The sequence below is a fragment of the Pyrus communis genome, chromosome 2 (assembly GCF_041283825.1).
Source record: "Pyrus communis isolate YQ-2024b chromosome 2, ASM4128382v1, whole genome shotgun sequence".
NCBI lineage: Eukaryota > Viridiplantae > Streptophyta > Magnoliopsida > Rosales > Rosaceae > Pyrus > Pyrus communis.
Window position 1 is genome coordinate 24420023 of NC_142566.1, and position 23000 is coordinate 24443022.

General features: G+C 37.7%; 3 protein-coding genes and 1 long non-coding RNA gene across 7 annotated transcripts; 1 reads left to right on the top strand and 3 right to left on the bottom strand.

Moving 5' to 3' along the window:
- Positions 1–1744: 1744 nt before the first annotated feature.
- On the top strand, positions 1745–5173 carry LOC137747061 (mitogen-activated protein kinase kinase SIPKK). Of its 2 annotated transcripts, XM_068487065.2 has the most exons (9): positions 1745–2077; positions 2204–2288; positions 2514–2648; positions 3217–3441; positions 3547–3729; positions 3830–4053; positions 4516–4561; positions 4672–4770; positions 4855–5173. In XM_068487065.2, the coding sequence occupies exons 1-8, from the start codon at positions 2001–2003 to the stop codon at positions 4759–4761; spliced, it is 1065 nt and encodes a 354-aa protein (XP_068343166.1). In that variant the 5' UTR covers positions 1745–2000; the 3' UTR covers positions 4762–4770; positions 4855–5173. The 2 variants fall into 2 exon arrangements, with proteins under 2 accessions (XP_068343166.1, XP_088544633.1); XM_088688507.1 differs by having other exon boundaries at positions 1879–2077; positions 4672–5173.
- A 376-nt stretch (positions 5174–5549) lies between these two features.
- On the bottom strand, positions 5550–8493 carry LOC137747059 (protein phosphatase 2C 77). The gene is made up of 4 exons (XM_068487064.2): positions 7004–8493; positions 6516–6890; positions 6271–6376; positions 5550–6182 (listed from the first exon to the last, which is right to left on the bottom strand). The coding sequence occupies exons 1-4, from the start codon at positions 7526–7528 to the stop codon at positions 5848–5850; spliced, it is 1341 nt and encodes a 446-aa protein (XP_068343165.2). The 5' UTR covers positions 7529–8493; the 3' UTR covers positions 5550–5847.
- A 3729-nt stretch (positions 8494–12222) lies between these two features.
- On the bottom strand, positions 12223–13208 carry LOC148698802 (uncharacterized). Its single transcript, XR_015958138.1, has 3 exons — positions 13069–13208; positions 12898–12944; positions 12223–12355 (listed from the first exon to the last, which is right to left on the bottom strand). It is a non-coding gene; the product is annotated as an uncharacterized LOC148698802 (long non-coding RNA).
- Positions 13209–13251: 43 nt separating this feature from the next.
- Positions 13252–22954, bottom strand: LOC137747573 (uncharacterized). 3 transcript variants are annotated; one of them, XM_088688500.1, is made up of 16 exons: positions 22732–22953; positions 21321–21349; positions 20465–20998; positions 20108–20387; positions 19193–19491; positions 17892–18074; positions 16980–17735; positions 16773–16867; positions 16611–16670; positions 16437–16525; positions 15690–16253; positions 15394–15468; positions 15153–15223; positions 15014–15071; positions 14574–14793; positions 13252–14371 (listed from the first exon to the last, which is right to left on the bottom strand). In XM_088688500.1, exons 3-16 carry the CDS (start codon positions 20878–20880, stop codon positions 13656–13658), a joined length of 3882 nt encoding a protein of 1293 aa, XP_088544626.1. In that variant the 5' UTR covers positions 20881–20998; positions 21321–21349; positions 22732–22953; the 3' UTR covers positions 13252–13655. The 3 variants fall into 3 exon arrangements, with proteins under 3 accessions (XP_088544626.1, XP_068343805.2, XP_068343804.2); XM_068487704.2 differs by lacking the exon at positions 21321–21349 and having other exon boundaries at positions 16611–16661; positions 22732–22954; XM_068487703.2 differs by lacking the exon at positions 21321–21349 and having other exon boundaries at positions 22732–22954.
- Between the last annotated feature and the right edge of the window lie 46 nt (positions 22955–23000).

Here is a 23000-nt window from a genome sequence, read left to right on the forward strand (position 1 = left end):
CTATGGTAAACACTAACAGAAAATAAAAAGTAAGGCACACAAAGACAAGACATCAATTTTCCTATGTGCCACGGTTAATGCTGAATCCTGTTAGCAACAAATGCATGCACCAAGGTTAATGCTGAATCCTGTTAGCTACAATCGTCGTTTATGCATGCATGAATAGTATTTACATTTGTTGACGTGTTGATTATACGTGCTTAAATAGTAAATTATATAGTTTTAAAGACAGTTCACTATTTCAATTAATCTTTGGACGTTTGAAAAGTAAGAAATAACGTCTAGACTTGCCTTAAATGTCTAGGCTCGAGGCCCCCGCACGCCTACCAACTATCACCTAACGCCTTTTAGAGCCTTAATATTTGTTGACAAATTGTGAAGGCTACCTTTCATCTACAAATGCATGCATGAAAGTTAGTTAGAATTTGTTAACGACAATCATTCAAGCACCCTTAAATAGTTAATTACACTGTTAACGAGTTGTGAAACCTATTTCCGTCAACAACATATAATTATTTACATGCGCTAGTTGTAGATGGAAATGGTAAGTTGCTGTGAGTTGGTGACGATATATTTATGTCATGAATGACATACTAATCCTACATAATTTATCAAAATGGAAGCTGTGAGAGTGATTGGAAGTCGTAGAGTATATGGATCCCGTTTGTATTTGTGGCCTCACGATTAACCAACTAACAAGCAACTATTCAAGGCAAAGTGTGAACCAAAGATCTGTCAACAATTTTCAAGCCCATTTTCAAGCAGTCAATCATGTGAATTAGTGCGTCTAAATTTTATGTATAACCTCATTTCACACTTCACACGTGCCTTGACTTTTCCTTTTCCTTTTTCATCTTTTCAATAAAATAGAAATTATGCAACCTCTTCGTTGAGATGAAAAGATTTTTCTGTGTATTCAAAACAGGAAGTGTTACATAAAATGTTATTATATAAGTAATGGGATACTTAAAATATAAAACTTGTATTCACTTTTATAATGACCTGCAGTACATCATTCCGTGTTTCAAGCGCATTGAAATTTTTTCAATAGAAATGGCTTATTAGACCAGAGCAGTGTTCATGTCTCATGTACGTAATTTGAGTTCGTACACTTAATTTTGTTTATGTAATTTATATTCTAATTCAAGCTGTACAAAAAAAAAAAAAATTGAATTGCTTGACAAGAATTATATAAATTATTATATTTATTATTTTGACTATTGTTCAAGTGTTTACAATTTTTTTTTTGTCAATGTTCAAGAGTTCAGATTAGTCATATGAATACATAACATGTGGAACAATTGTATAAGATCGAGTTTCAAACTTTCCGTCTTATAAAAATCAGGAGCATCTAAGCCGTGCACTCCGACTTTCAGTTTCCTTCCTCTACCTCTGTATATCATGCGTACAAGAAAAATACATTTAAGTCAAAATCAAGAATTTAACAATTGAAGGTAGAAACTTACGTTGTTTTTTATTTTTGAATATATCAATATTCTTACACTAGGAAAAATGAGAATGAGCAACCTAATTTTGTATCGAATTCGTCATCTATAATATTTGAACTTAAGACAATTCACTTTCAAATGAAGAAAAATATTAACAGTATGTGGTACTAAGTGGCAAAAACTCACGTTTTAATCTAAAAAAAAAAAAAAAAAAAAAAAAAGGGGTTGAAGGGTATTAACAAAAAGTTGACGGTTCCATCTTCTTCCCCACCCATTTTGCAAAGGTTTTTTTGAGTGGGACGAGTCTCCGCCAACCTTCCAAAATTTCCCAACCAAAAGTTGAAGCTGGAAACACAGCACTATTACTAGTCCAAGTGGGGACCCACCTTATTTCCTTAATTACATATTAGTTAAATAAAACATTTTGTCGACATTCTGTAAATTCCAAGTGACTGACTTCAACTCACAGACTGTGAAGACCAAACGCAGAAGCACCAGAAGAAGTGCTTCGAAGAAGAACAATAAGCAAAAACAAGAAAAGCTCACATAGTCATGAAGACAGGAAGCTTAGGACCCAACCTCAAGCTCACTCTCCCTCCTCCTGATGAAATTTTCATCTCTAAGTTCTTGTAACTCTCCCTCTCTCTCTCTCTCTCTCTCTCTCTCTCCCCCTCTCTCTCTCTCTCTCTCTAGATATGTGTGTGTGTGTACGTATCTATATACATATGTATATTACGAGTTTTGTGGTATGGCAGGACTCAAAGCGGCACGTTTAAGGATGGCGATCTCCTGGTTAATAAACAAGGGGTTCGGATCGTTTCTCATAGAGAAGTTGAATTTGTAAGATTTTTCTCAGAAGATTTCTGTTCAATTTTGTGAAATGTAAAGATTGAATCTTTGAAGTGAATTGGGTTAAATTTTGCCAATTTGGTGAGCATTGTTGTGATTAGAAAATGGGGTTTGCTTATTACTCAAGGTTATGCACTGTGATGTTGTGAATATATAAGAAAGAAAGGTTTTTGATGTGTTTTTGTTTTGGTTGTGAATGTGAATGCAAATGCTCAGCCGCCACCTATTCAAGCATCAGACAACCAGATGATTTTAGCCGACCTCGATGCGATTAAGGTTATTGGCAAGGGAAATGGTGGGGTTGTGCAATTGGTTCAGCACAAATGGACTCACCAGTTTTTTGCATTAAAGGTATGGCGGAAGGCCCATAATTTTCATATTATTTGTTCATGTTTTCCCAAGTCGAGTAACTCCTTGTGTAGCGTAGAAGGTTGGGCTCGTTTTTTGGAGGTATGATCAATACCGTGTTGTGCCTTAGCACCATTTTAATTTTCCAAATATTTGTGTGCGCTGTCTGTTGTGAGGATGTGAAGGTAAACGAGTCACACATCGGTGAAAGGAGAAACCTTGCAAGGTACTATAAGAGGTTGGGCTAACCTCAACTTTCTTCATGTGTTAGCCTAAAGATGGATTTCCAAAAGTTATGCTGTAAGCTGCAATCGTGTTTGAATCTTGAGATGAGTAAAGTCGAGTAGTAGAGGTCTCTTGTAGAGCTATTTCAAAATTCTTACTGTTTCAGGAACTTCTTTGAGTTAAGATTCCTTAATTATAAACACCACTCCTTACATGTTTGAAATTCACACTGTTAGAATTATCTTCATGCTTTTGTAGATTGTAGAGATATCCACCGATATACCTTCGATTGGATATTTCTGCATATTGTGTCGTTTGCTTTATGTTGTCCTTATCCCAATTTCAGGTAATTCAGATGAACATTGAAGAGTCTATCCGCAAGCAGATTGTACAGGAATTGAAAATTAATCAATCATCACAATGTCCAAACATTGTTGTATGTTACCAGTCCTTCTACGATAACGGTACCATTTCAATCATCCTAGAGTACATGGATGGTGGGTCTTTGGCAAATCTTCTGAAGAAGGTCAAAACGATTCCAGAGTTTTATCTTGCTGCCATTTGTAAGCAGGCAAGTTACTTCACCTTGACGTATGAGACCTGAAACTCTCTGCCTTTCGTACTTTGATAAATACTAATTATAACGTGTTGTTTTCTCCATTTCTTGTTGATGCAGGTGCTGCAGGGTTTGTGCTATCTTCATCATGAAAAGCACATCATCCATCGGGACTTCAAACCTTCCAATTTGTTAATCAATCATAGAGGAGAAGTTAAGATAACGGACTTTGGTGTGAGTGCAATAAAGGCAAGCACGTCCGAACAGGCAAATACTTTCATTGGCACATACAACTATATGTCGGTGAGTAACTTACTTATTATTGTATACAAGCATCATGTTTTCTTGTTCAGGGCTCTTGAGTTGCAGGCACTAACTGTTTCTGTTAAAATTTGTTTTGCAGCCAGAGAGAATCGCTTGTCGCAGTTATAGCTACAAAAGTGACATTTGGAGCCTGGGGTTAGTACTGCTCGAGTGTGCAACAGGTCAATTCCCATATGTACCACCTGATCAAAGTGAAGCATGGTTTAACTTTTTTGAGCTTATGAGTGCCATCGTTGACGGACCAGCACCTTGTGCCCCTTCCGATCAATTTTCTCCGGAGTTCTGCTCATTTATTTCTGCATGGTAAAGCTTAATTTTTCCGCTCGTATTAAGTTTGTGATATTCTAAAATTAAATATTTTTATGTTATTTCTCACTTGTAATTTTTGGTTAACGATTCTCACTTGTAAAATACTAGTCCTCATCTTCCTATCCAATGGTTTACGCCTGTAATAGCAATTTTGAACCAACTGTATTCTCTAAGGTTGTATTAGTTAAATTTCATTTGCCATTTGTTATTTTTCGGTCATTTCCGTCCATCCCCAAAAGGACTGAACCATCGAACCACAAGAAACTTGGGTTTCCTTCGAATTCTCTTTGCGTGATTGAGTTTCTACTCATTGCGTTGTCTGTTGATGAAGTTGCTGTTTTTAACTTTGTTGATGTTCATTTATTTTTTTTCCCGTTTATCTCGAATGTTTATCCTTTTATGTTCTTGCTCTTTGAGGTTACTAACCCTACCTTGGGGATCTTTTCTTTATCTCAGTGTACAGAAAGATCCGAAGGATAGACCGTCAGCTCAAGATCTCCTGGTACGGCCCATGAAACCCTTTGTCCCAGTTTCTTCTTCCTCGTACAAGTTTGCTGGATTTTGTGGATACTTTCAATCTGATTTGGTCTTTGTCTTTTGGTCTCATTTCAGAGACATCCTTTCATCAGCATGTACGATGACTTGCATATTGACCTTTCCTCTTACTTCGCTGAAGCAGGATCTCCCCTTGCAACATTTTAAAACTAGCTGGTATATTCACATCTGTATTTCGGTTCACATCTTGGATTCACTATTGAAACTGAAATTCGAAAATTCATTGCTTTTCTTTATTAGTGTAATTTGGTCTCGTGGATGAAGACAGTTGCGGAAATGAAGAATCACTGCTATGGCATGTCCTCGATAGTATTTTTTGGTTCTGCAGAATTTCTTTTTGTATGGTGGATGAAAATTAAGCTTATTTTCTTTGTTATGCCGTTTTCTGTTCAAATATTTATACTGTACTCATTTTTTTCTTGAAACTCCTTTACGTGAGATGTTTGAAGTTTTGTCTTGCTTACCAAGATTGAATTAGAACTGTAATCTAATGTATGCCTAGAGACCTTGTTCAACGAAAGATTGGATTGTAGAATGAGTCGTACTTTTTCCTGCCGTATTGGAAATGCTTCTTGTAACTTGTAAGTGACTGGTTTCTCCTCCTTGATAAGTCGATTCGACTGTACACTCCGATACCCAATTGCTATATCAGCACACCAATGAAAGAAGTATACTTTGCATTCAACGCTGGAAAGCGAGCAACTTTCCATAAATTTGAGGTTTATGATTGTTGGGGGAAATTTGTTTGTTGTTCGTCAAATGCACTTGGAAATCTGTTCATCTGTCTAGTGTCGAAAGCATTTGTTCGTCTTTTACGATTGCAAATTCATTCATCTGTGTTATGTAATTTTCCTTCTGTGCAAGTAATTTCTTCTGGATTGTGGTTTATGCGGTCGGATTGTTGGAGAGATTATCAAACAAGAAGGAAAGGAACATAAAAAAAACACCATTGTAATTCGTTGGACTTCTGTGTTCATGTACAAATTAATAATATAGTAAGAACAACGCAAAGGAAGGCGAAATAATTCTTAAACGCTATAGTTGTGGAGAGATTTTTCACTGTGGTTGTCACTCCGTCACGTGATTTTATCAACCTATCATTCACACAATTAACCACGTGGTGTGACGGTCACACCAAAAATTTCTCCGTGTCACCCAACCCAGGTGAAAAACTTAGGGTTGCGTCATTTTGGTGATTAAGATAAGATCTCTGATTACCAATTTTAATTCTAATTAGGGTTTTTTCTTAAACTTCCTTGTGGATTTCAAGTCTACTACTATAACAGTGATGTTGTCTTTGCTCCCCTTCTGCATGGCAAGCCTTGAGAGATAGTCTGCTGCAGATTGAGCAGCAGGATCAGCTCCCTCGCGCCGTTCCGTTGACATGGTATCGCCGTACTTCTTGTGCCACAGAAGGATCCGCCTTCGTGCAATGTCGCAGGCCTCCTGGTTTGTGATGAAATCCCACAACCCGTCGCTGGCTAGAATTAAGCACTCGTCTTCCTTTTCTCGAGAAACAAACACTACTTCTGGATCCGGTATAATCCACGGTTTCAAATATCGGTCCCCTGATTAGATTGAACATCTCCATCAGCATGAATAAAATCAAACTCAGACCATACATACAAGCACAAAATGAGTTTCCAAGGTTTGTACCAATGGATCTTGACGTTGCAAGAACACCGAAAACACGTGAACCATTCCACTGTATGACCTTGCCTCCTGCAGCCTCTATCCTTGCATATTCATCTTCTCTATCTGGCTAAAACCAGAACAAAACCTAATCAGTCTCTCTAGAAACTTAGGCACGACCGGGATGATAAACACGCGGTTGCACTTAAGATTTTGTGAGATGCAAAATGGATGAAATAATGGAAAACTACAAAAATTAAAGGCCTTACCTTGTGATCTACTGACAAGGGCACAGAAACTTTCCCTCTACACAATACTGCTCTTGAGTCGCCACAGTTTGCTACGATAATATGCGTTGGACAAATTACGGTGACTACAGCAGTTGATCCGGCGGTTTCAGGAGCCATAGGTTGGAGAAGGCCTCCTGGAGCTCCCCCAGAAGAAGCATCAGGTTTGCTCTCATACGTGCCTCTTGGAGCTCCTCCAATCTCAGCATCCACCTTAAAGAAACTATTCGAGAAGGCCTCCTTCCACCTCTCCTGCCAACCCTCCTCCCCATTGCTTCTGCCGCGTAAGCCTGTTTTCGCAATTTCTAGCTCTTCGGCCAGTGCAGAGTGCAGGCGTTCGCGACAATAATTAGCAACCTGCAGAATTGAGAGAATCCAGTTGAGTAATTCGACACGAGAAGTTCTTTGATCTATGCAAAAATGGAAATTCTATAGGAAAAAAAATTCGAATTTCAGTTAAGCTATCATACCTGCCAACCTCCATGTCCATCATAAACACCAAAAAAATGGGCGGTTAAGTCATTTGGGCCTTGGTTCATGCCATTCAAGACACTGTCATCCATTAGCATTTGAACCGGAACCTGCGAAAATTGCGGCACAACTGCAACGTCATCTTCCATCTCCGGTCTCCTTCCAATGATGGACGTGGAACCCCAAAGGGGTTCGCGATCCAAATCGAAAACTCTCTGACTGCAGCTTGTTCCGCACATTTTCTTATCCCCACTGGCCGGAAAAAGTGAGGTGGACGCATCACAAGTACTCGATCCATCGCCAACGCGGTCACACGTTGGCCTAAACTTACTATATTCCTGACTTTCCCGATTCACGACTTCCGCTCCCCGGTTTTCGTCATGAGGACTATTGAAGAACAAAGGTGACGCGTTTGCTATTAGCTTGAGGCCAGTAATTTCCATCTGGGATTTTACTGCGGAATCCTCATGGATCAAACTACCTAGCCTATATGGAATAGCAACTGCCTGAGCTAAATCCTCCATAGATTTAACCTTCACCTTCCAAACCCAACTTACAAAATTACCAGTGTTCAATCACTGCCTTCGGTAAAAATCAAATCTTTTGTGATCTAATTCAAAAACATGAACATTTAGAAATGGGAACTTGAAATTCCACAATATAAATAGAAAAACTTCAGAAATCCTTCAACTTCTTCAAGTCTCTAGAGAACCAAAACCTTCCTTTTCTAACTTTTTACCGACCCACTGATCTCACAAAAAAAGAAGAAGAAAGCTTTGTCCTATTTCTAGCAAACAAAAGTCAGGAAAAGAAAAAGCCAAAGCAAATACAGAAAACCCCAGAAAGGAAAATGATTGAAAACTTCAGTTCCCTGGATCAAAGGCAACTCATATCAGCCTCTTGAAACTTGGATTTTCTATCTCTTGTGGAACTTTCATGTATATCTCAACCAAACCAACTTCAACTAACTTAAATCAAAAGCGGATGGAAAAGTTAAGCTGAGTCACCCAGCTACTTTACCTCATAACCCTCTCAACTATTAATTCTCACCTCGGCACATAAGTGATTAAGAACGTTTATTCTTGCACCCAAACAATTTTGGAAACATATCAGAAAATAGTAGACACAAGAAACAAAGGTGTTTGATGGTGAGTTTGCTCACTCAACTATATTATTCTCTGCTTTGTAATCACTTGTAGCTCAAGCGATTAAGAGCGTTTACTTTGCCGAACGGTTCTGGAAACAGATCAGAAAACAGTATGACAGAAGATACAAAATGTGTTCTGAGGGGTTTGCCCAGAGTTTTCAAAACTGTGCATGCAGATTTTAGGTGGGAAGGGAAGAACAAGGAGAAAGTGGCTAAACGAAGAAGAAGCGTAAAGGGACGGTGTGCAAATGCATTGATGCAAGGTCTTGGATTTATATATAAATAACTTGAAAAATTATATTAAAAAAATGTTGGTAAAATTTGGAAAAGAGAAACAAACACGTGTTCATGATATGTTAAAGAAGGGAATTAAACGAAGCAAGGCATCTATTAGTTACACACCCACGTAATCAATTTAATAAATAAAATAATATAAAATTGTCAAATAAATAAATAAGTGGGCCTAAAATATCCCAAGGTTTAAGAATCATATCTTTAAAATGGTGATTTGTAAGACTACTCACCTAATAATTCATTATTATTAAATAGAGCAAACCATACAAGACCATCCCAAAGAATTCTTTTAAGCATATAACTATTTTGTTTGGAATTAGTTGGTTGAGCTCTTGAATTGAGTGGATCTTTTAATCATATTAAACTTTTTTCTTGCATAAGAGGAAGAGTTCCTTGTTTTAATAAAATGGTAGGCGAGATTTGAACAAATGCTCTCTTTCAACATTTGGAAGATTTGAAGTCACATGACAAGATTGAGTTTGTAACATCAACAAATTAAGGGCTAATTTGGTGAGCTGGATATGGGTGGGCCTTAGAGATATGATTTGATTGTCATATATTTGTAAGATAAGACCTATAATCCATATGTAAGAATAAGTTAGATAACTCATTCTATTATAGACTCATAACTCATCGTCTCCAATCTTGTCCATATTACATTTGACATAACAAACAACAGATTTGACTCAAGTCCATTTTAATTGGTTATAACATATCTCATCCAACCCACTAAACGAGGCCTAATAGGAAACTACCACAACTCTTTTCTTCTGGATTGGAAGAGATGTTGGTCGATCATTCCCTTTCTTCCATATCACAATTCAACACATGCATAAATAACTTATCAAAAACACGAAAAAAATGTATTTTTACACACAACTCAAACTGTTATCGACTTGTAAGTAAGAATGACTACTTCCCAAAAAAAAAAATCTAAAGCGTAGAAGAATGACTACTTCTGGAAAAAAAAAATCTAAATTTCACCACTTTGATATTTAAAAAATAAAGAAAAATAAGACCAACTCATCCACCCTCGTACTTTTTTTTTTATTAACAAACGAAGACTCTCACATGTCCCTTATATTGTTTTAAATAGTCGACAAAGAGTGTAGGTTTTCTTGGAGGCATAAAACTAAACAACCCCATAGAACTTGGTACACAATATTTAAATCGAATTGGGATTAAAAATTAAGCACGATGATACGATTATTATGATGAACTTTACGTATGTATTTTACATGCTATTTTTGAATTCAATTCTCAATTTTAATAAATTACATTATAATTATCAAAAAGAGATTAAAATGTTTCTGTGTATTTTTATGCCTCCAAAAAAAGAAATTATCGTTGCTTTGCCCTGAACCCTTTTTCTTTTGTTTTTTTTTTTTTTTTTTTTTTTTTGAAAATTGTGACAAAAAATTAAATATCAAATTTTCCATTTCGTTTCCATGCATGAGCGACCACCAACCCTGTCACGTCATGGCTCTGAAATTCTGGGTAAAGATTTGGCTGCGAAAGGTTACGTGGCGGATTACGAGTGCACTGTTATGTTGGGGGAGATGTACCAAATTCTTCTTCTCTCTCCTACTTTCTCTCTCTACATTTTTTGGGACAGACAGGTGGATTCATTCATTCAATCATGCGCTCATATCTCAAACTGCGTGTTGTGTGACGCCTTTTCATTGGACAACACAAACACACAGAAAAGCAACCGATCTTGCCGCGAATTTCGTGCCAAAGAAAAAGTTTGACACAACAACTCTCTGGTTCGCCGACACGTGGTATCCAATCATGATGCGGTCAACTGGGAGTTGGAACCGACACGCAAGCACCACAAGCACTTTTAGTTTACTTGGTAATCTGTCTCACTGTTTTCAAGCTTTTAGAAACTCCAATTCCGTGGACTAACGATGGTTTGTTTTTGGATAGAACACTGCAAATGGGAGACGCATTTGGTGAGATGTGTTCTGGAAGTGATTGATTTGGCCAGTGCGATTCCAACTACCCACAAAATCTTGGTATGTAGGTTTTAGGTGTCTCGCCGAGAGACATCTTCATGTTGTGCGAGCATAACACTTGTTAAGTGACATGATATAGGATAACACGAAATGTTAGAGTCACATTGAATAGACCCAAATCTTTGACTGAAGAAGTTTTCTTGCAACCAATGCACCAACTAAATAATATTACTCGTCCAATACACATTTAAAATGTGTTCAAAATGTGAGCAACCCGTCCAACACACATTTGCCATATGATGAAATGATGACAACAAAGAATTTCTAAAACTCCAAAATGAAAAAAAAAAAAAAAAACAACCTGAGTCTAGTATTTGGGTCCCGATTCTCAGAAAACTTGAGCCCTGAAAGATTATATTGATACAAAGATGGGCTATCAAGAACGTAGATGAGGTAGAATGAGCAGTTGATCAGATTTAGTATGAATTGTACATGGACGATAATTAGAGTCAATGGCTCTTCTAGGATTTCCCCATCTGGGATCCTTGGGAAAGAGGATCGTAAGCCCCAATTTCCTCACCGGAACCATAAATTTGGGCCACCACCAAGGCCCGAGGCCAGCAGAGCAAGGGTGGCCGGACCTAAGAGGCCAGCAACACTAACTAGCGAATACTTCTCCCCACATAGACGCCATCACATTTAACCTTGAATTTGACTATGGAGGCAGCCTTTGCCTGAAGAACTCGAGAAGGAAATATAATTTACCTACGGAGATGCATACCAAGAAAAACTTTCGGTTTCGGGATAGAACGATAGGATTGAACTCAGAAATTAAAGGCGGCCCTTCAACGATTGGAACAGGATAACTAATGGTAAAATACAAGTTCGGAGTATGAAACTGCTAAAAACAAGACACCGTGGAGGCCGAAACACATAAGCGGTGTGTAAGAAATGTCACCTAATCCATCTACTGAGAACATCTCCAAATGAGACATCAAATTTCAATTTGATGGCTGACTTGCCAATTTGACATATTGTCAATTTTTTCCTTCCATCCGATATGCCAAAATTTATGGCTTCATTTATGTTTTGTTTAGGGAAGTGTTATTAGCACTCTAAAAATCTCATTCTATACTCCTCACAAGTGTATTTTTCTTTCCAAATATAAAAAGTTTAGAGTATAAAATGAGATTTTTAGAATGCCAATAACAATTCCCAATTAAAAAAAATAAATAAATGTTGGATTGTTAGCCCTTGACCACAGTGGTAGAATGGTTTTGAGCCCTTGCATGACGGCGTGCATTCAAATCCCGTCAGTGGCTAATCTAACATCTAATCTAATCTAACAAAATCTATTGTTTAACGAAAGTAATACTTAAATATGTGAGCATTTAAGGTAAGGCAAGTGGAATGCCAATGGAAATAACAAAAATCAAATTTGAAGACGACTTCAAATTTGATATATTTTTATCCATGTCAGCTTAGCCTTCTTTTCCATGTCATCTTTAATATCACGGTTGGAATAAATAATACATCATTTGTTACTGTTGTATGTCTATGCGGCATTTTTGACATCTCCAAAAATGGTCTAAACAAGTGCAGATTAGGCTGCATGCTCCGTACCTAACACATTTCTGGTCATCCTATGTTTTATAAGGGGGAAAACAACGGGGCTGCAGCTCAAGGACATATATATGTAAGATGGGTACAATATATGATCCACCTTGCAAATGAAACTAAGGCAACAAATCAACATGATTCTGGAACCACGAGCTGGTGGCCCAGTGGTAAATGGCGGATTACGAGGCTTCCTTAAAACAAAAAACTGGAGTTTGAAACCTGCGGCTGGTGTGGAAGCCAGACTTGTGGCTAGGGGAAGGCTAAAATGCCTCTGTGAGTCTTTCCATCTCCCGGAAGGGGTGGATAACCTTGGCTTGCCACTAGTTGTCCATCTTTTTTATATAAAAAAAAATCAACATGATTCAGGAAACAGAGAATACATCAGCCAAACCCGGGAACAACGTCTAAATTAAAAAATGTTCAATATCCTTGTAAGTTTCTACTATTCCTCTTCTAACAAGTTAATTACTAACTACATAAACGAAACACAACAAAAGATTGGGCAACGGAAGCATTGGGAGACAATTGAACACAAGCTTGCCATATACATCCGTGATCTAAATTAAACTCTAAAATTGTGTTTTGAATTCCTGAATTCACTGACAATAATCGAATACATAGGGAATGAACTAAACAGAAGTATAAACACATTTCAAGTTTCAAACTAAATAAAACCAAAATCAAGTAAGCGCAAGACATAACGTAAGCTCCAGTGAGCGAAGCATCAAATTTGAGATGATAAAGCAATAAACCTCAAACAAGATGAGCATCAATGCAGTGCAAAAGCAATGAAACCAAAGGTTCAAACTCAAGATTCAAAACAAATTCAGACCAAGGTTCGGGAGCAGCTATAGGCTTAGGAGTAAAGACTTACCTCGGTGGTCTGAAATCAAGGTCCACAAAAAGCACTTGGAAGTTCATCTGTGCATAACATTCCAGGTACGGTATATCATATCAGAAAAGTACCGAGTCTAATAAATTGAAATCTACAGCAACTGATGTCTGATAACAAGCAAAACTATAATGGGGAAGGAAATTTTCTTACCATCAGTAAGCCTCATCAGTATACACACCGAAAGTAATCAAGTGTGGCGGAAGCTGAGTTGGAGAAGACCAAAACCTCAAAGGAGCATTCTCTGAAGATATCTGTAGAACAATAAAAAAACCAATAGAGATAGAGAAGGCAAAACCTCAAATAATGAGTTTGCCTGCTAGAGAATAATACATATAAATTAAGAGCTGATTTTTATTAGGAATATAAAATGTATGTACAAGAGGACGTCGTTCTCTGATTTGTAAACGCTACAGGCAGGATACACTGTTTGCTAAGATATAATCACTAAGCCATACTAACTAGTGCCTTGAACAAAAAGATCTTTACAGTCAAAGTAACCAACTTAATACAGGAGCAAAATCCAAAACATCCGAAAGGTTCACTCAAAATTTAACTTGCAGGAGCCTACGAAAGAATCTATATAACCTAACTGTGGACCGATAGCCAAACGACTATGCATGTGTAGCTGGGACTCTGGATACTCCAATGACTATTCTTATCACTAGTCATTTCTTGAAACATCAATTTTGTTTCATTTGTCAATAGTATAATGAACAAGACTATACAGAGAAACAACTTCAAACCATCATATTTAAGTCTGAGAGGTCATCCATTGGAATTTCAAGACCCATAAAATCATGATCTTGTAAATTGTCATCATCGATATTCAACCACGAACCCAAATCTTGCCCTTGGCCATCAATATCATCAGGGCCAACCAATACATCCATTCCTGGTAATTGCAGGTGAGACAGGTCAATGGGATCCTCCATTACATCCGTGGAAAACTCATCCTTATCCTTGGCATTGTTACTGGCAGTCATTCCACCTGACCTTGATCCAGAAGGCAATGCCGGTTTATGTTGCTCTGATGGCTTGCCAACGAGGCCATTCACTGAAATAGATAGTTGGGTTTTCTGCTTAGGCTTCGTCTTTGACTTTCTTTCCCCTTTAGCATTAGATACCGCTGGCCGACCACTTTTTGGAGTTCCATTTCTAGATTGCACCTCCCTGTTGTGCCCTTTTCCATCTCTATCCCTCTCACTCCTCTTTCCTTTTGCACTGCTCGTTAAAGAACCACCCATACCCGATGCAACAATTGAAGTTCCAATATTATTACCTACGTCATCCAGTGATAATTCCCTCTTCTTGACCCTGTTAAACCACGTCTCTTCTCTACCAGTAGTTTGTTCAGATAAGTGATTTAAAGGTTGAAGCACATCTGAAGAGGTGACATTAAGATTATCCGCATTCTGACTAAACTGTGAATAGCTTGGCTGGGAACCCATGGAAGCTGCGGAAGAGACAATAAAAAATAAAAAATGACATGTCAAACAATAGAGATTGAAAAAGAAAAGGAAGAAAATACCCAGAGTGCAAAGTCCTTCATCCCTTTATGCAATTGATTACACAAGTAATAGAAGAAAATGCATCAGAAGATAATGGAACGGAAAGCACATTCACAATATTACATTCAAAGGCATAAAAAGAAATACCCGAAACCCTGGAGGCATTACCACCCTCTGCAATAGCCTCTGCTTGTCGCGTGCCAGAAAGAAGTATATCCCTATATAAGGGTTCACTGAAACAGCTTTTCCCTGTATTTTTAAATTCTTCACATCTGTCTAATGTCCGCTTAACAAATGCTAAGGCAGCTTGCTTGGCCATTTTATTACTGGAGCTCTTCCCACCAGTAGCATTAGGACCCCAAGCATTCTATCACAAAAAATATATATGTTAAAGACAGCAAGCAAGAACTTTGACAGTAACAAGGGCCATCCTAAGAAACAGTCGTTATTTTTATGGATCTATTATGGATCAGTTAAATTTTACAGCTCTAGCCCTCTAGTTATTACACCTAAATTTGCATCCTGAAAACCTTACAAGGAGTATTGCATAAAAAGAAAATAAGACAATGGAAGGTCAAAGAAATTACCATATACTTTTCATAAGCCATTCCAACAAGTTTGTCAAGGGCACGCTGTTCAAGCTCCCTATATGAAACCAATTTGAATCGTTATACCATAATGGACAGAATGTTAAGCAAAATTACCACAGGATAAAGGATTAATTACTTTTCTCGGAATTCTTCTGCCATAGAGGTAGACCTCATCAGTCTATCCAGCAAGCCTTTCTTCTTGGAGATCTGTTACATTGAAAAAAAAAAAACATTAAATGGAAACCTTAACAACAAAATCAGAAACACAGTAACTAATAACTGTTCCAATACATCCACACAATTAATTTCTATAAGCTCCTATCCATATCCATTCCTTAATACATTGTAATACAGAGTAATACTATACATGAAAATACCTGTTCACGGTGCTTCGCCTCTAATTTCCTGATTTCCTCATCAATTCCTTCATCCTCCGTCTGTGTCATATCAGGCTTAACAAAGATTATGCAAAAACATGTATAATTAATAATATTCCATATTACGGAAGGATAAAATATATAATTCTGAAACATTAAAGCCTAAAAGGAGTGATGAACTCCTAACCCCAGCAGCAGAAGGAAAATAAAAAATGCAAAGCTTCAAAAGGAAAAGCTTGTTACGATATGTCAAGTAAAACCAAAGAAAATAAAATTAGTGTCTTCTAGAACCATACCTCTAGCTCTGGAAAAATTCCAACGCTTTGAACCTCCAGGACAAGTTTTTGATCTAACGACATGTTACCATACTGAAATTCTGAACAGGCCAATCCAGGCATCACCGCTGGGTCTGAAAGGAAACCATTTCGCAAGTGACCAAAGTCTGAACTGATTACTTTGTTTGGGATGCCCACTACACCTTCTGGCTCATCATATTCTGGCCTCCCAGTAATCCTATAAACATTAAAAGCAGTATGCCCAGCAAACTGAACATTATCTTGTGATTGATCCAGACCATTGGATTCCACCTCTGCATCCAGATCGAAATCAACTCCGTATGAATCAAATGTAAAGTCTTCATTTACACTGCTAGAATCCTCCTCTGAAATCAATGCTGCTAAGAGTCTCTGACAGAGGGAAATTGCAGCATGATCTCCAGTTCCTCGCACAAATTGTTCTGGATGGAAGTCACCAATCCTTGGTTCACATTCAATTTTTTCATGCCCATTAGCAACAGTAGTGCTCCCATGTACACTAGAAGGAACTTGAGCAAGAGTTGTCACATTAGATTCAACGTCGCCCTGGTAAATCAATAGAAAATTAGAAGACCTCATTATCCACAGCAGAGACAGAGGTATAGTTGACCCATGAATATAAATACCAAATAAAACATTTTAGTGACATGACATTGTTTACAGACATCATTTTTCAAGAAAATAACAACATATATTCCTTCATCCCCTCTAATTAAAGCAGGCCATCACCTGTTGCTTCAGGAAAGCTATGTTGGCATCAGATAACAAACTAAAATATGGCTCCATTTGCCCCCAAAATGAGTTGGAGAAGGAACGAGCTGCGGCAATAATAGAACTATTAATTCAACAAAACATTAAATGCTGGAAAAGGGTAAAAACAAAAGTGATCAATGAGAAAGGCACCAGAATTAACAACTGCATTTGCAGCAGCCAAAAGCTCTTCATGTCCATCATCTGATCCCACTTAGGAAATTGCAACAAGAGTGAAAAAGGAGCAATAAACACTAAAGTAAACAAAGATAAAGTCAAAAATTTATTCCTTCAGAAACTTAAAGGTTTCCCTACCAAGAAAATCTGCTGCTGCATTGATTGCTGTGTGCTTTTGACGTGTATAGGCCTTTCGATCAGAAAGTCTCCTAGTTGGCGGTCGGCCTGCCTTGCTGTGTAACAATTTATATTAAATATGAGTCAATCCCAAATATTAAATGTTACAAAATAAACAGGATATTTATACGACAGTCAGACAAATATACAGAAGTACAATATTTAAACCTTTCGCTCTTGTCAAAACCAAGTCTGGAACTTCTTAGCTGTTTTGCTGTTCCAACATTTCCAACCTTCTCGACAGTCATTGGCATGAGAGCCCTTGTGGAACTAAAACCGCGCCCTGTCCTCCCTTGCCTCCGAACACCATCTCCAAGGTCTTCCCCAGTAACCAGCTTATTCTTTCTTGATGGCAAGACCAGAGTGGACATCTTTTGAACATTCTGTCCAACTTTCTCATCTATCTCATCAGTCTTTTTGCCTTTATCTCTGGACTTAATCTCAGCAGCTCCCGACTCCTCACTCTCGGATAGTGCAGCAGAAGACAAAGGATCGGCTTTTAACTTAACCTGCTGAGAAGAACTTCCAGTCAGGCGTTTGGCAAATCCCAGCCCAATGTCACCACCAGTAACATCGGATGGACTATCCATAGGAGGGGTTCCCTCATTACTTGAAACAACAGGAACAAAATTTGATCGCCTTGCAGTACGGGAGATCTTTTGTGGTCTCTGGCCAGCCCATTGAGCAACAGGTGGAGATGAAGATCGTGCTGATGTCATGCGTTTGCGATTGTTAGCTCCAACGGCAGCAGGGGGCTTATTCGTACAATGAGAAATCTCCCAATCATTAGGAACATTTGCTCGATTAACAACTGGGGACAACTTGGGTGCCACACCTGAGCCTGATCGTGGAGCCCGAACAGAAGCGTTCATCTTTGTGCTTGAGGTAGGACTAGCTGAATTAAAATCATCACGGACACTTGCCCTGAAAGAAATACAAAATAAAAAGAAAGTGGAAATTACTATATAAATAGGTGGAACGGAGCTAGAGATAAATATGCAGCTTTAGGCCCTTAACAAGCAGCGAAACACCATTCCAGAAGTTAACCACGTGAGTAAATACCAAGGCAGCTATGCTTACTTATTAACAGCTCTGTGGTTTGCCCTTTCCTTATCCGTACCAATAGGGCGATCTCTCTTATCAGTGATAAGGGAAGAATTGTCTGGTTCAGTCTTAGGAATGGATGAACGAAAGCCGAAGCCAGTTGGTTGCGAGATTCCGTCTGACTTTCCGACTCCAACAGCTTCATTAGTGACTCCTGGCCTATAAAAATACAAGGTGTTAGCATTACCTCTCAGGCAGAATATCACAAAAATCAATCAACAACACAAAATAAATATGTAAAATTTCAACGAAATAACATGTCAACAACAAGAAGATTGATCCTTCGATTCACCCATTTTTAAAAACGTTTTCATATGACAGAAAAAAACTTTTGCCCTCTGTACTATGAGGTGAAAGCCCAGAAGATAGTCCTGGGTTATCCATTCCAGTTCCAATCACGGGGTTCATCCTTGTCAATAACAGCAGAAGTTTCAACAATCACTACTGGTAGACAAAGGACTCCACAACGATACAGATATCCTTCGGGCAATTGTTAACACCAAGCACATTGCCTCTTATATCATCGGATCAAGATTACAAGTACCAAAGTCTTCGATAGTAATTATATTATAAAAGGCATAATTTGCCTAGAATTTCTAAACATGGCTTTTCAGATTCGGAGAATCTGACCAAAAAATATTAACACGTTTTCCTTAAATAATTGGACAATACAACTCAAATGAAAACACGGAAATGAAGAAATAGTATTGTTTTACATATGAGGAAAAATAACTAAAACCATATAATCTGGTGTCATTATTTTGTCTGATTCATCGAACCCTTTTACAACTTTTTGAGGGTGATGTCAAGTTGTGTCTACAAGTTATCTCTTATCATCAATACCCAAATATAATAGTGAAAAAAAAAAATTAAGTGTAAATCAAACCTGATATTAACATAACCCTTAGATACATAAAATACAACCTTGGCACTTTCAAATTTTGCATATGTTGTGCAACCTCTATACATAAATGGTGATTGAAAGGTGACAAACAACAACTTGCACAATGTTTAAAGAACTATTACATCCACTATGGATCCTCAGTGGAAATATATAAACAATAAGCATAAGTTTGTTAGCATTGAAAATCACTGAGACTTCTTACCAGTAAGTTGACCCAAAAAGAACTACGTATTCCTCAGTTCCTTTTAGAAATAAAAATTAAAAACTGCGAAAATGCCAAACAAATTAACCTAAAACATGAAGGAATACAATTTAAAGTGACAGGGTCAATCTGTTCTTATGGGAAGAGCAAGTCGTTCTTTAGAAGTCATACCTAAACCCATGGGAGTCATTATTTGACCTTGAACGCACATCATTCACAGGCCTTTGCTGCATTCCCTGTTTAGTTTCACGGTAGCCATCAATTGGTTTGCTGGATACCATACTTGGAGAAGCATCTGGCTTTATCCCGGAACGCTTCTTCTTCATTTTTGACTTTTCCCAGCCATCAACACTGACAGATAAATTTCGATCCTCTCCCTGAACTGCACCACTACTTGCAAGCCTCGGCATTTCCCTATCCTTGTCCACAGCCCCAGATGGCCGCACAAGAGAAGTACTCCGCACATCCATCTACAGTTATCATAAGAGTGCAGCAAATATTAATGGTGGAACTTAAAGATCACAACAGACATTATCAATTCATGGATTAACAAATGGAATGCATATGGTTAAAAGCACAAAAACCAAATGCAATGCCCAACCCAATCCACAGCTTGAGAACAATAAAACAGAGCTAAACTAGCATGCAGAATCATAATTATATGCAATCATATATGCACTATAATTCCAAGAAAAATAAACAAAAATACTACATATATCAAAATCTACTGTAATGCACAAAAGCAAACTACCTTTCAGTACCATAACCCAACTCATTCAAATAAAGATGTTCCTACTCATGACATTTGAAAGCGATATTTAAGTGGAAGAAGGTTCCAGATTAGATCAATGTTAAGCATCCAAATAAGCCCATAAGCCTGGTAGCTACATACAATAATCACAACAACTTATGATGATTTCTAAGGAATCTTTAAACAAAACGTAGTTTAGCCACAACCACAAGTAAAATAGTACCTAGAAGCTAATTCTGAAAAAGACATGCATATAGAATGCTCAATAAATTATTTTTACATAAACAAGACGAGTTAAAAAAGGAAATGTAGCAGAATTTTTCTAAAATACGAACCCTCGCATCCACCAAAGAAGTACGAGTGCGTTTGTTTGGGATAGAGTTCTTTGTCCTTTCTTCTGACTTTTGTTGCTCAAGTTCAAAACCACCTGAGACAGCATGATTCTGAATACCAATCTTTCCCATATTTGGCCCCAGGACTGACCGATCGCTCGATAGCATCGAACTAGAACGTTCATTAGAAAAACTTTCTGCTCTTGATCTCTTCTTAGATGGTACGCTTGGGAAAACCTTGTTGAATGCACATAAGGCTTCATTGAAAGTTTTTACACGTTCCCTGTACAATTATTCAATGTTATGGAGTAGTTGAAAGTCACAACCACAAACCAGATTGCAAAACATACACAGAACTACCTGGCCTTAATAGAGCTTTCACGCAGACCAGCCTTAACTCGTTTGATTTCCTCTCGAATTGGAGATGGTAGCAACTTTCCTTTTACTGAAGCAGATGGAGATTCATCAGGTGAAATGCTAAGAGCGACACTCATAAGTTTTTTTAAGTCCCCTTGTCTGTTAGACTTGTGCTCTGCAGCAACCAATTTTGGATCAAAGCGTAAACACTGCAAGAAGTTCGTTACATCTCCTTGTGTTATTGCGGATGTGCTTCTTGACATGTTTGGAAGTGAAGATAAAATTGGATTTTCCACGCTTTCGCGAAAGCTACCAGATCTATCCAATTGAGCAGCTATGTGGGATCCTCGCTGCCCACTGGTGTATAATGGTCTATCTGGGCTACCAGACGAGAGATCAAACTTGCTAGAAGTTGCCATTGCATCAATTTCCACACAATAATCGTGTCACAAAGCCAGAAAATACAGAGGTGCATGACAAAGACGCACAACGGCACATAAAGCCCTAACTTTTAAGAACAATGACTGGGCAATACACCTGAAACAGATAAGGATCATAAGATACGAAGCCAAGTCCCTGTTCTTTTTTCCAAACTATTGATCAAGTTTTCACCTATCATAGGATGGGTAGTCATTTTTAATCCTGAATGCTGAAAGAAAAGAAAGAATGATAGGAAACATAACATGAAGTAGCCAAATGCAAAAATGTATAAACAAAAAACTGGACTGAGATGCATCAACCATAGAGAACATTAATTAATAATTTCTTCCTTCAAGGGTAAAACAAGTTGAAAAGATCACATTAAAATTTGAAGTAAGGGTACATTTAATCTCAGAGAACTTGTCCACAGAATACAAACCTAAAGGATTCAAACAAACTCGCAAGCTCCTGATCCAAAATGAAGAAGAAGGAAAGAAATTAAGCCTTATATTAGATGTTCAATCTTGTTACATCCATAAAAGTGAATTGGTGAAGCAACCCACACAAGAAAGATTATCACATATCCCTGATATATAAGCAATCTAGCATTACAGCCCAGAAACCACGAGACTGTCACAAACAAGACACAATATAAACAAAAATAAATGCAACTGATGTGCATGCAATATAAGAATTTTGAGCAGGAACCAAAGTATGAGCATGCAGCTCCATTAATGTTAACATTGTTCCGATCAACAAGATTATAGTAAATTCAGGCACAAAGCAGATAAGCTGAAGTAAATAGAAAGCATTTTAACTTCAATTTTGCACAATTTACTAAACTGGGGTACTGTTCCATTCTTGGGTGTTTGGCAATGATTTGATTAAACTTCCTGAGGTATGGCTTCTCCAGGGTAACTAAGGGCACACCCAACCAAACAATCAGTAAAAAGCGTCTCCTTTGGTCAATCTCCTCCCAGGTCTATCCCCCGAATTTTACAACATGTTCATTAAAATAAGAGCACACCAAAGATCAAAGGAGAATCATATAAGCTGACATAAAAATGAATTACTTGTTGATACTATTTAATTATGAGTTTCACAGTTCCAGTTGACACTCCATAAGTAGCTCATTGACCAATAAAAAGTAAGTTAAATAATGAGCAAACCAAATGGAACATGCTATCACCAACGCCCATATGACGGCTCAAGTATCATTACTCTTGAGCTTAGTAGAATAATCAATATTGACCGTCATTCTCTTTTAACCTAAAAAAGAACCTGAGATAATGAAACGAGCACAGCTATCTCTAAGTACCACCGCAGTCACCATAGGTGGTGCCTTTTACATTTATCATCTTCCCTTCCATGAAAATAAAATTTTCCCCCTAGTCTTTTTTTTTTTAGGTGGATTATTCTAGCTGAAGTACGATTTGTAAGTTCAATGTCTTTCGCGCTAAATTTCACTCAACGAGACTACTATTTCCTAATTTGTCATCAATTATTCTCCATTCTAATCAACAAAACATACCTATCAAAACAGATAGTCACATAAAAATTTCAAATTTTGGTCTACTGTTAAGATTTTGTACTTCATTGCATCCTAAGCTCAAATTTTTCTATAATTTCACTTCATTAATAAAAAAAACCTTAAAACCCCCAAAAAATTCGCAGATACAAAATGGAACCCTGGAAGCTGAATCCACGAAACCCTAGATAAATCAAGCATTACAAATCAAGCATTACAAACCTTCAATCACACGTAAAAAATTCAACCCAAAATTCGACACGCAGAACTTAAATCGAGCAAAATTAAATCGAAATTGAAGTTCAAAATTCAAATCTTATACCTTTAAAAAATCAGAGCCAATGATGTCCAATTGGCGGCGAAGCAAGCGCGATTCTTTGATTTGGAGATTTGAAGATACGTCGGGAATCGAATATTCCAAGGGTTCTAATTAGAGTTTTGAGCTCGAAATCGAAGGTTCGTACGAAGCCATGGAGGACGAAGACGAACCCTGTGTTTTGATCGGCAATGCAATTGGGGGGGCGGTTAAATTACAGTTATGCCCATGTTCCGTTTTACCGATGAACTAAAATGGACATTGAGGGCGGGGGC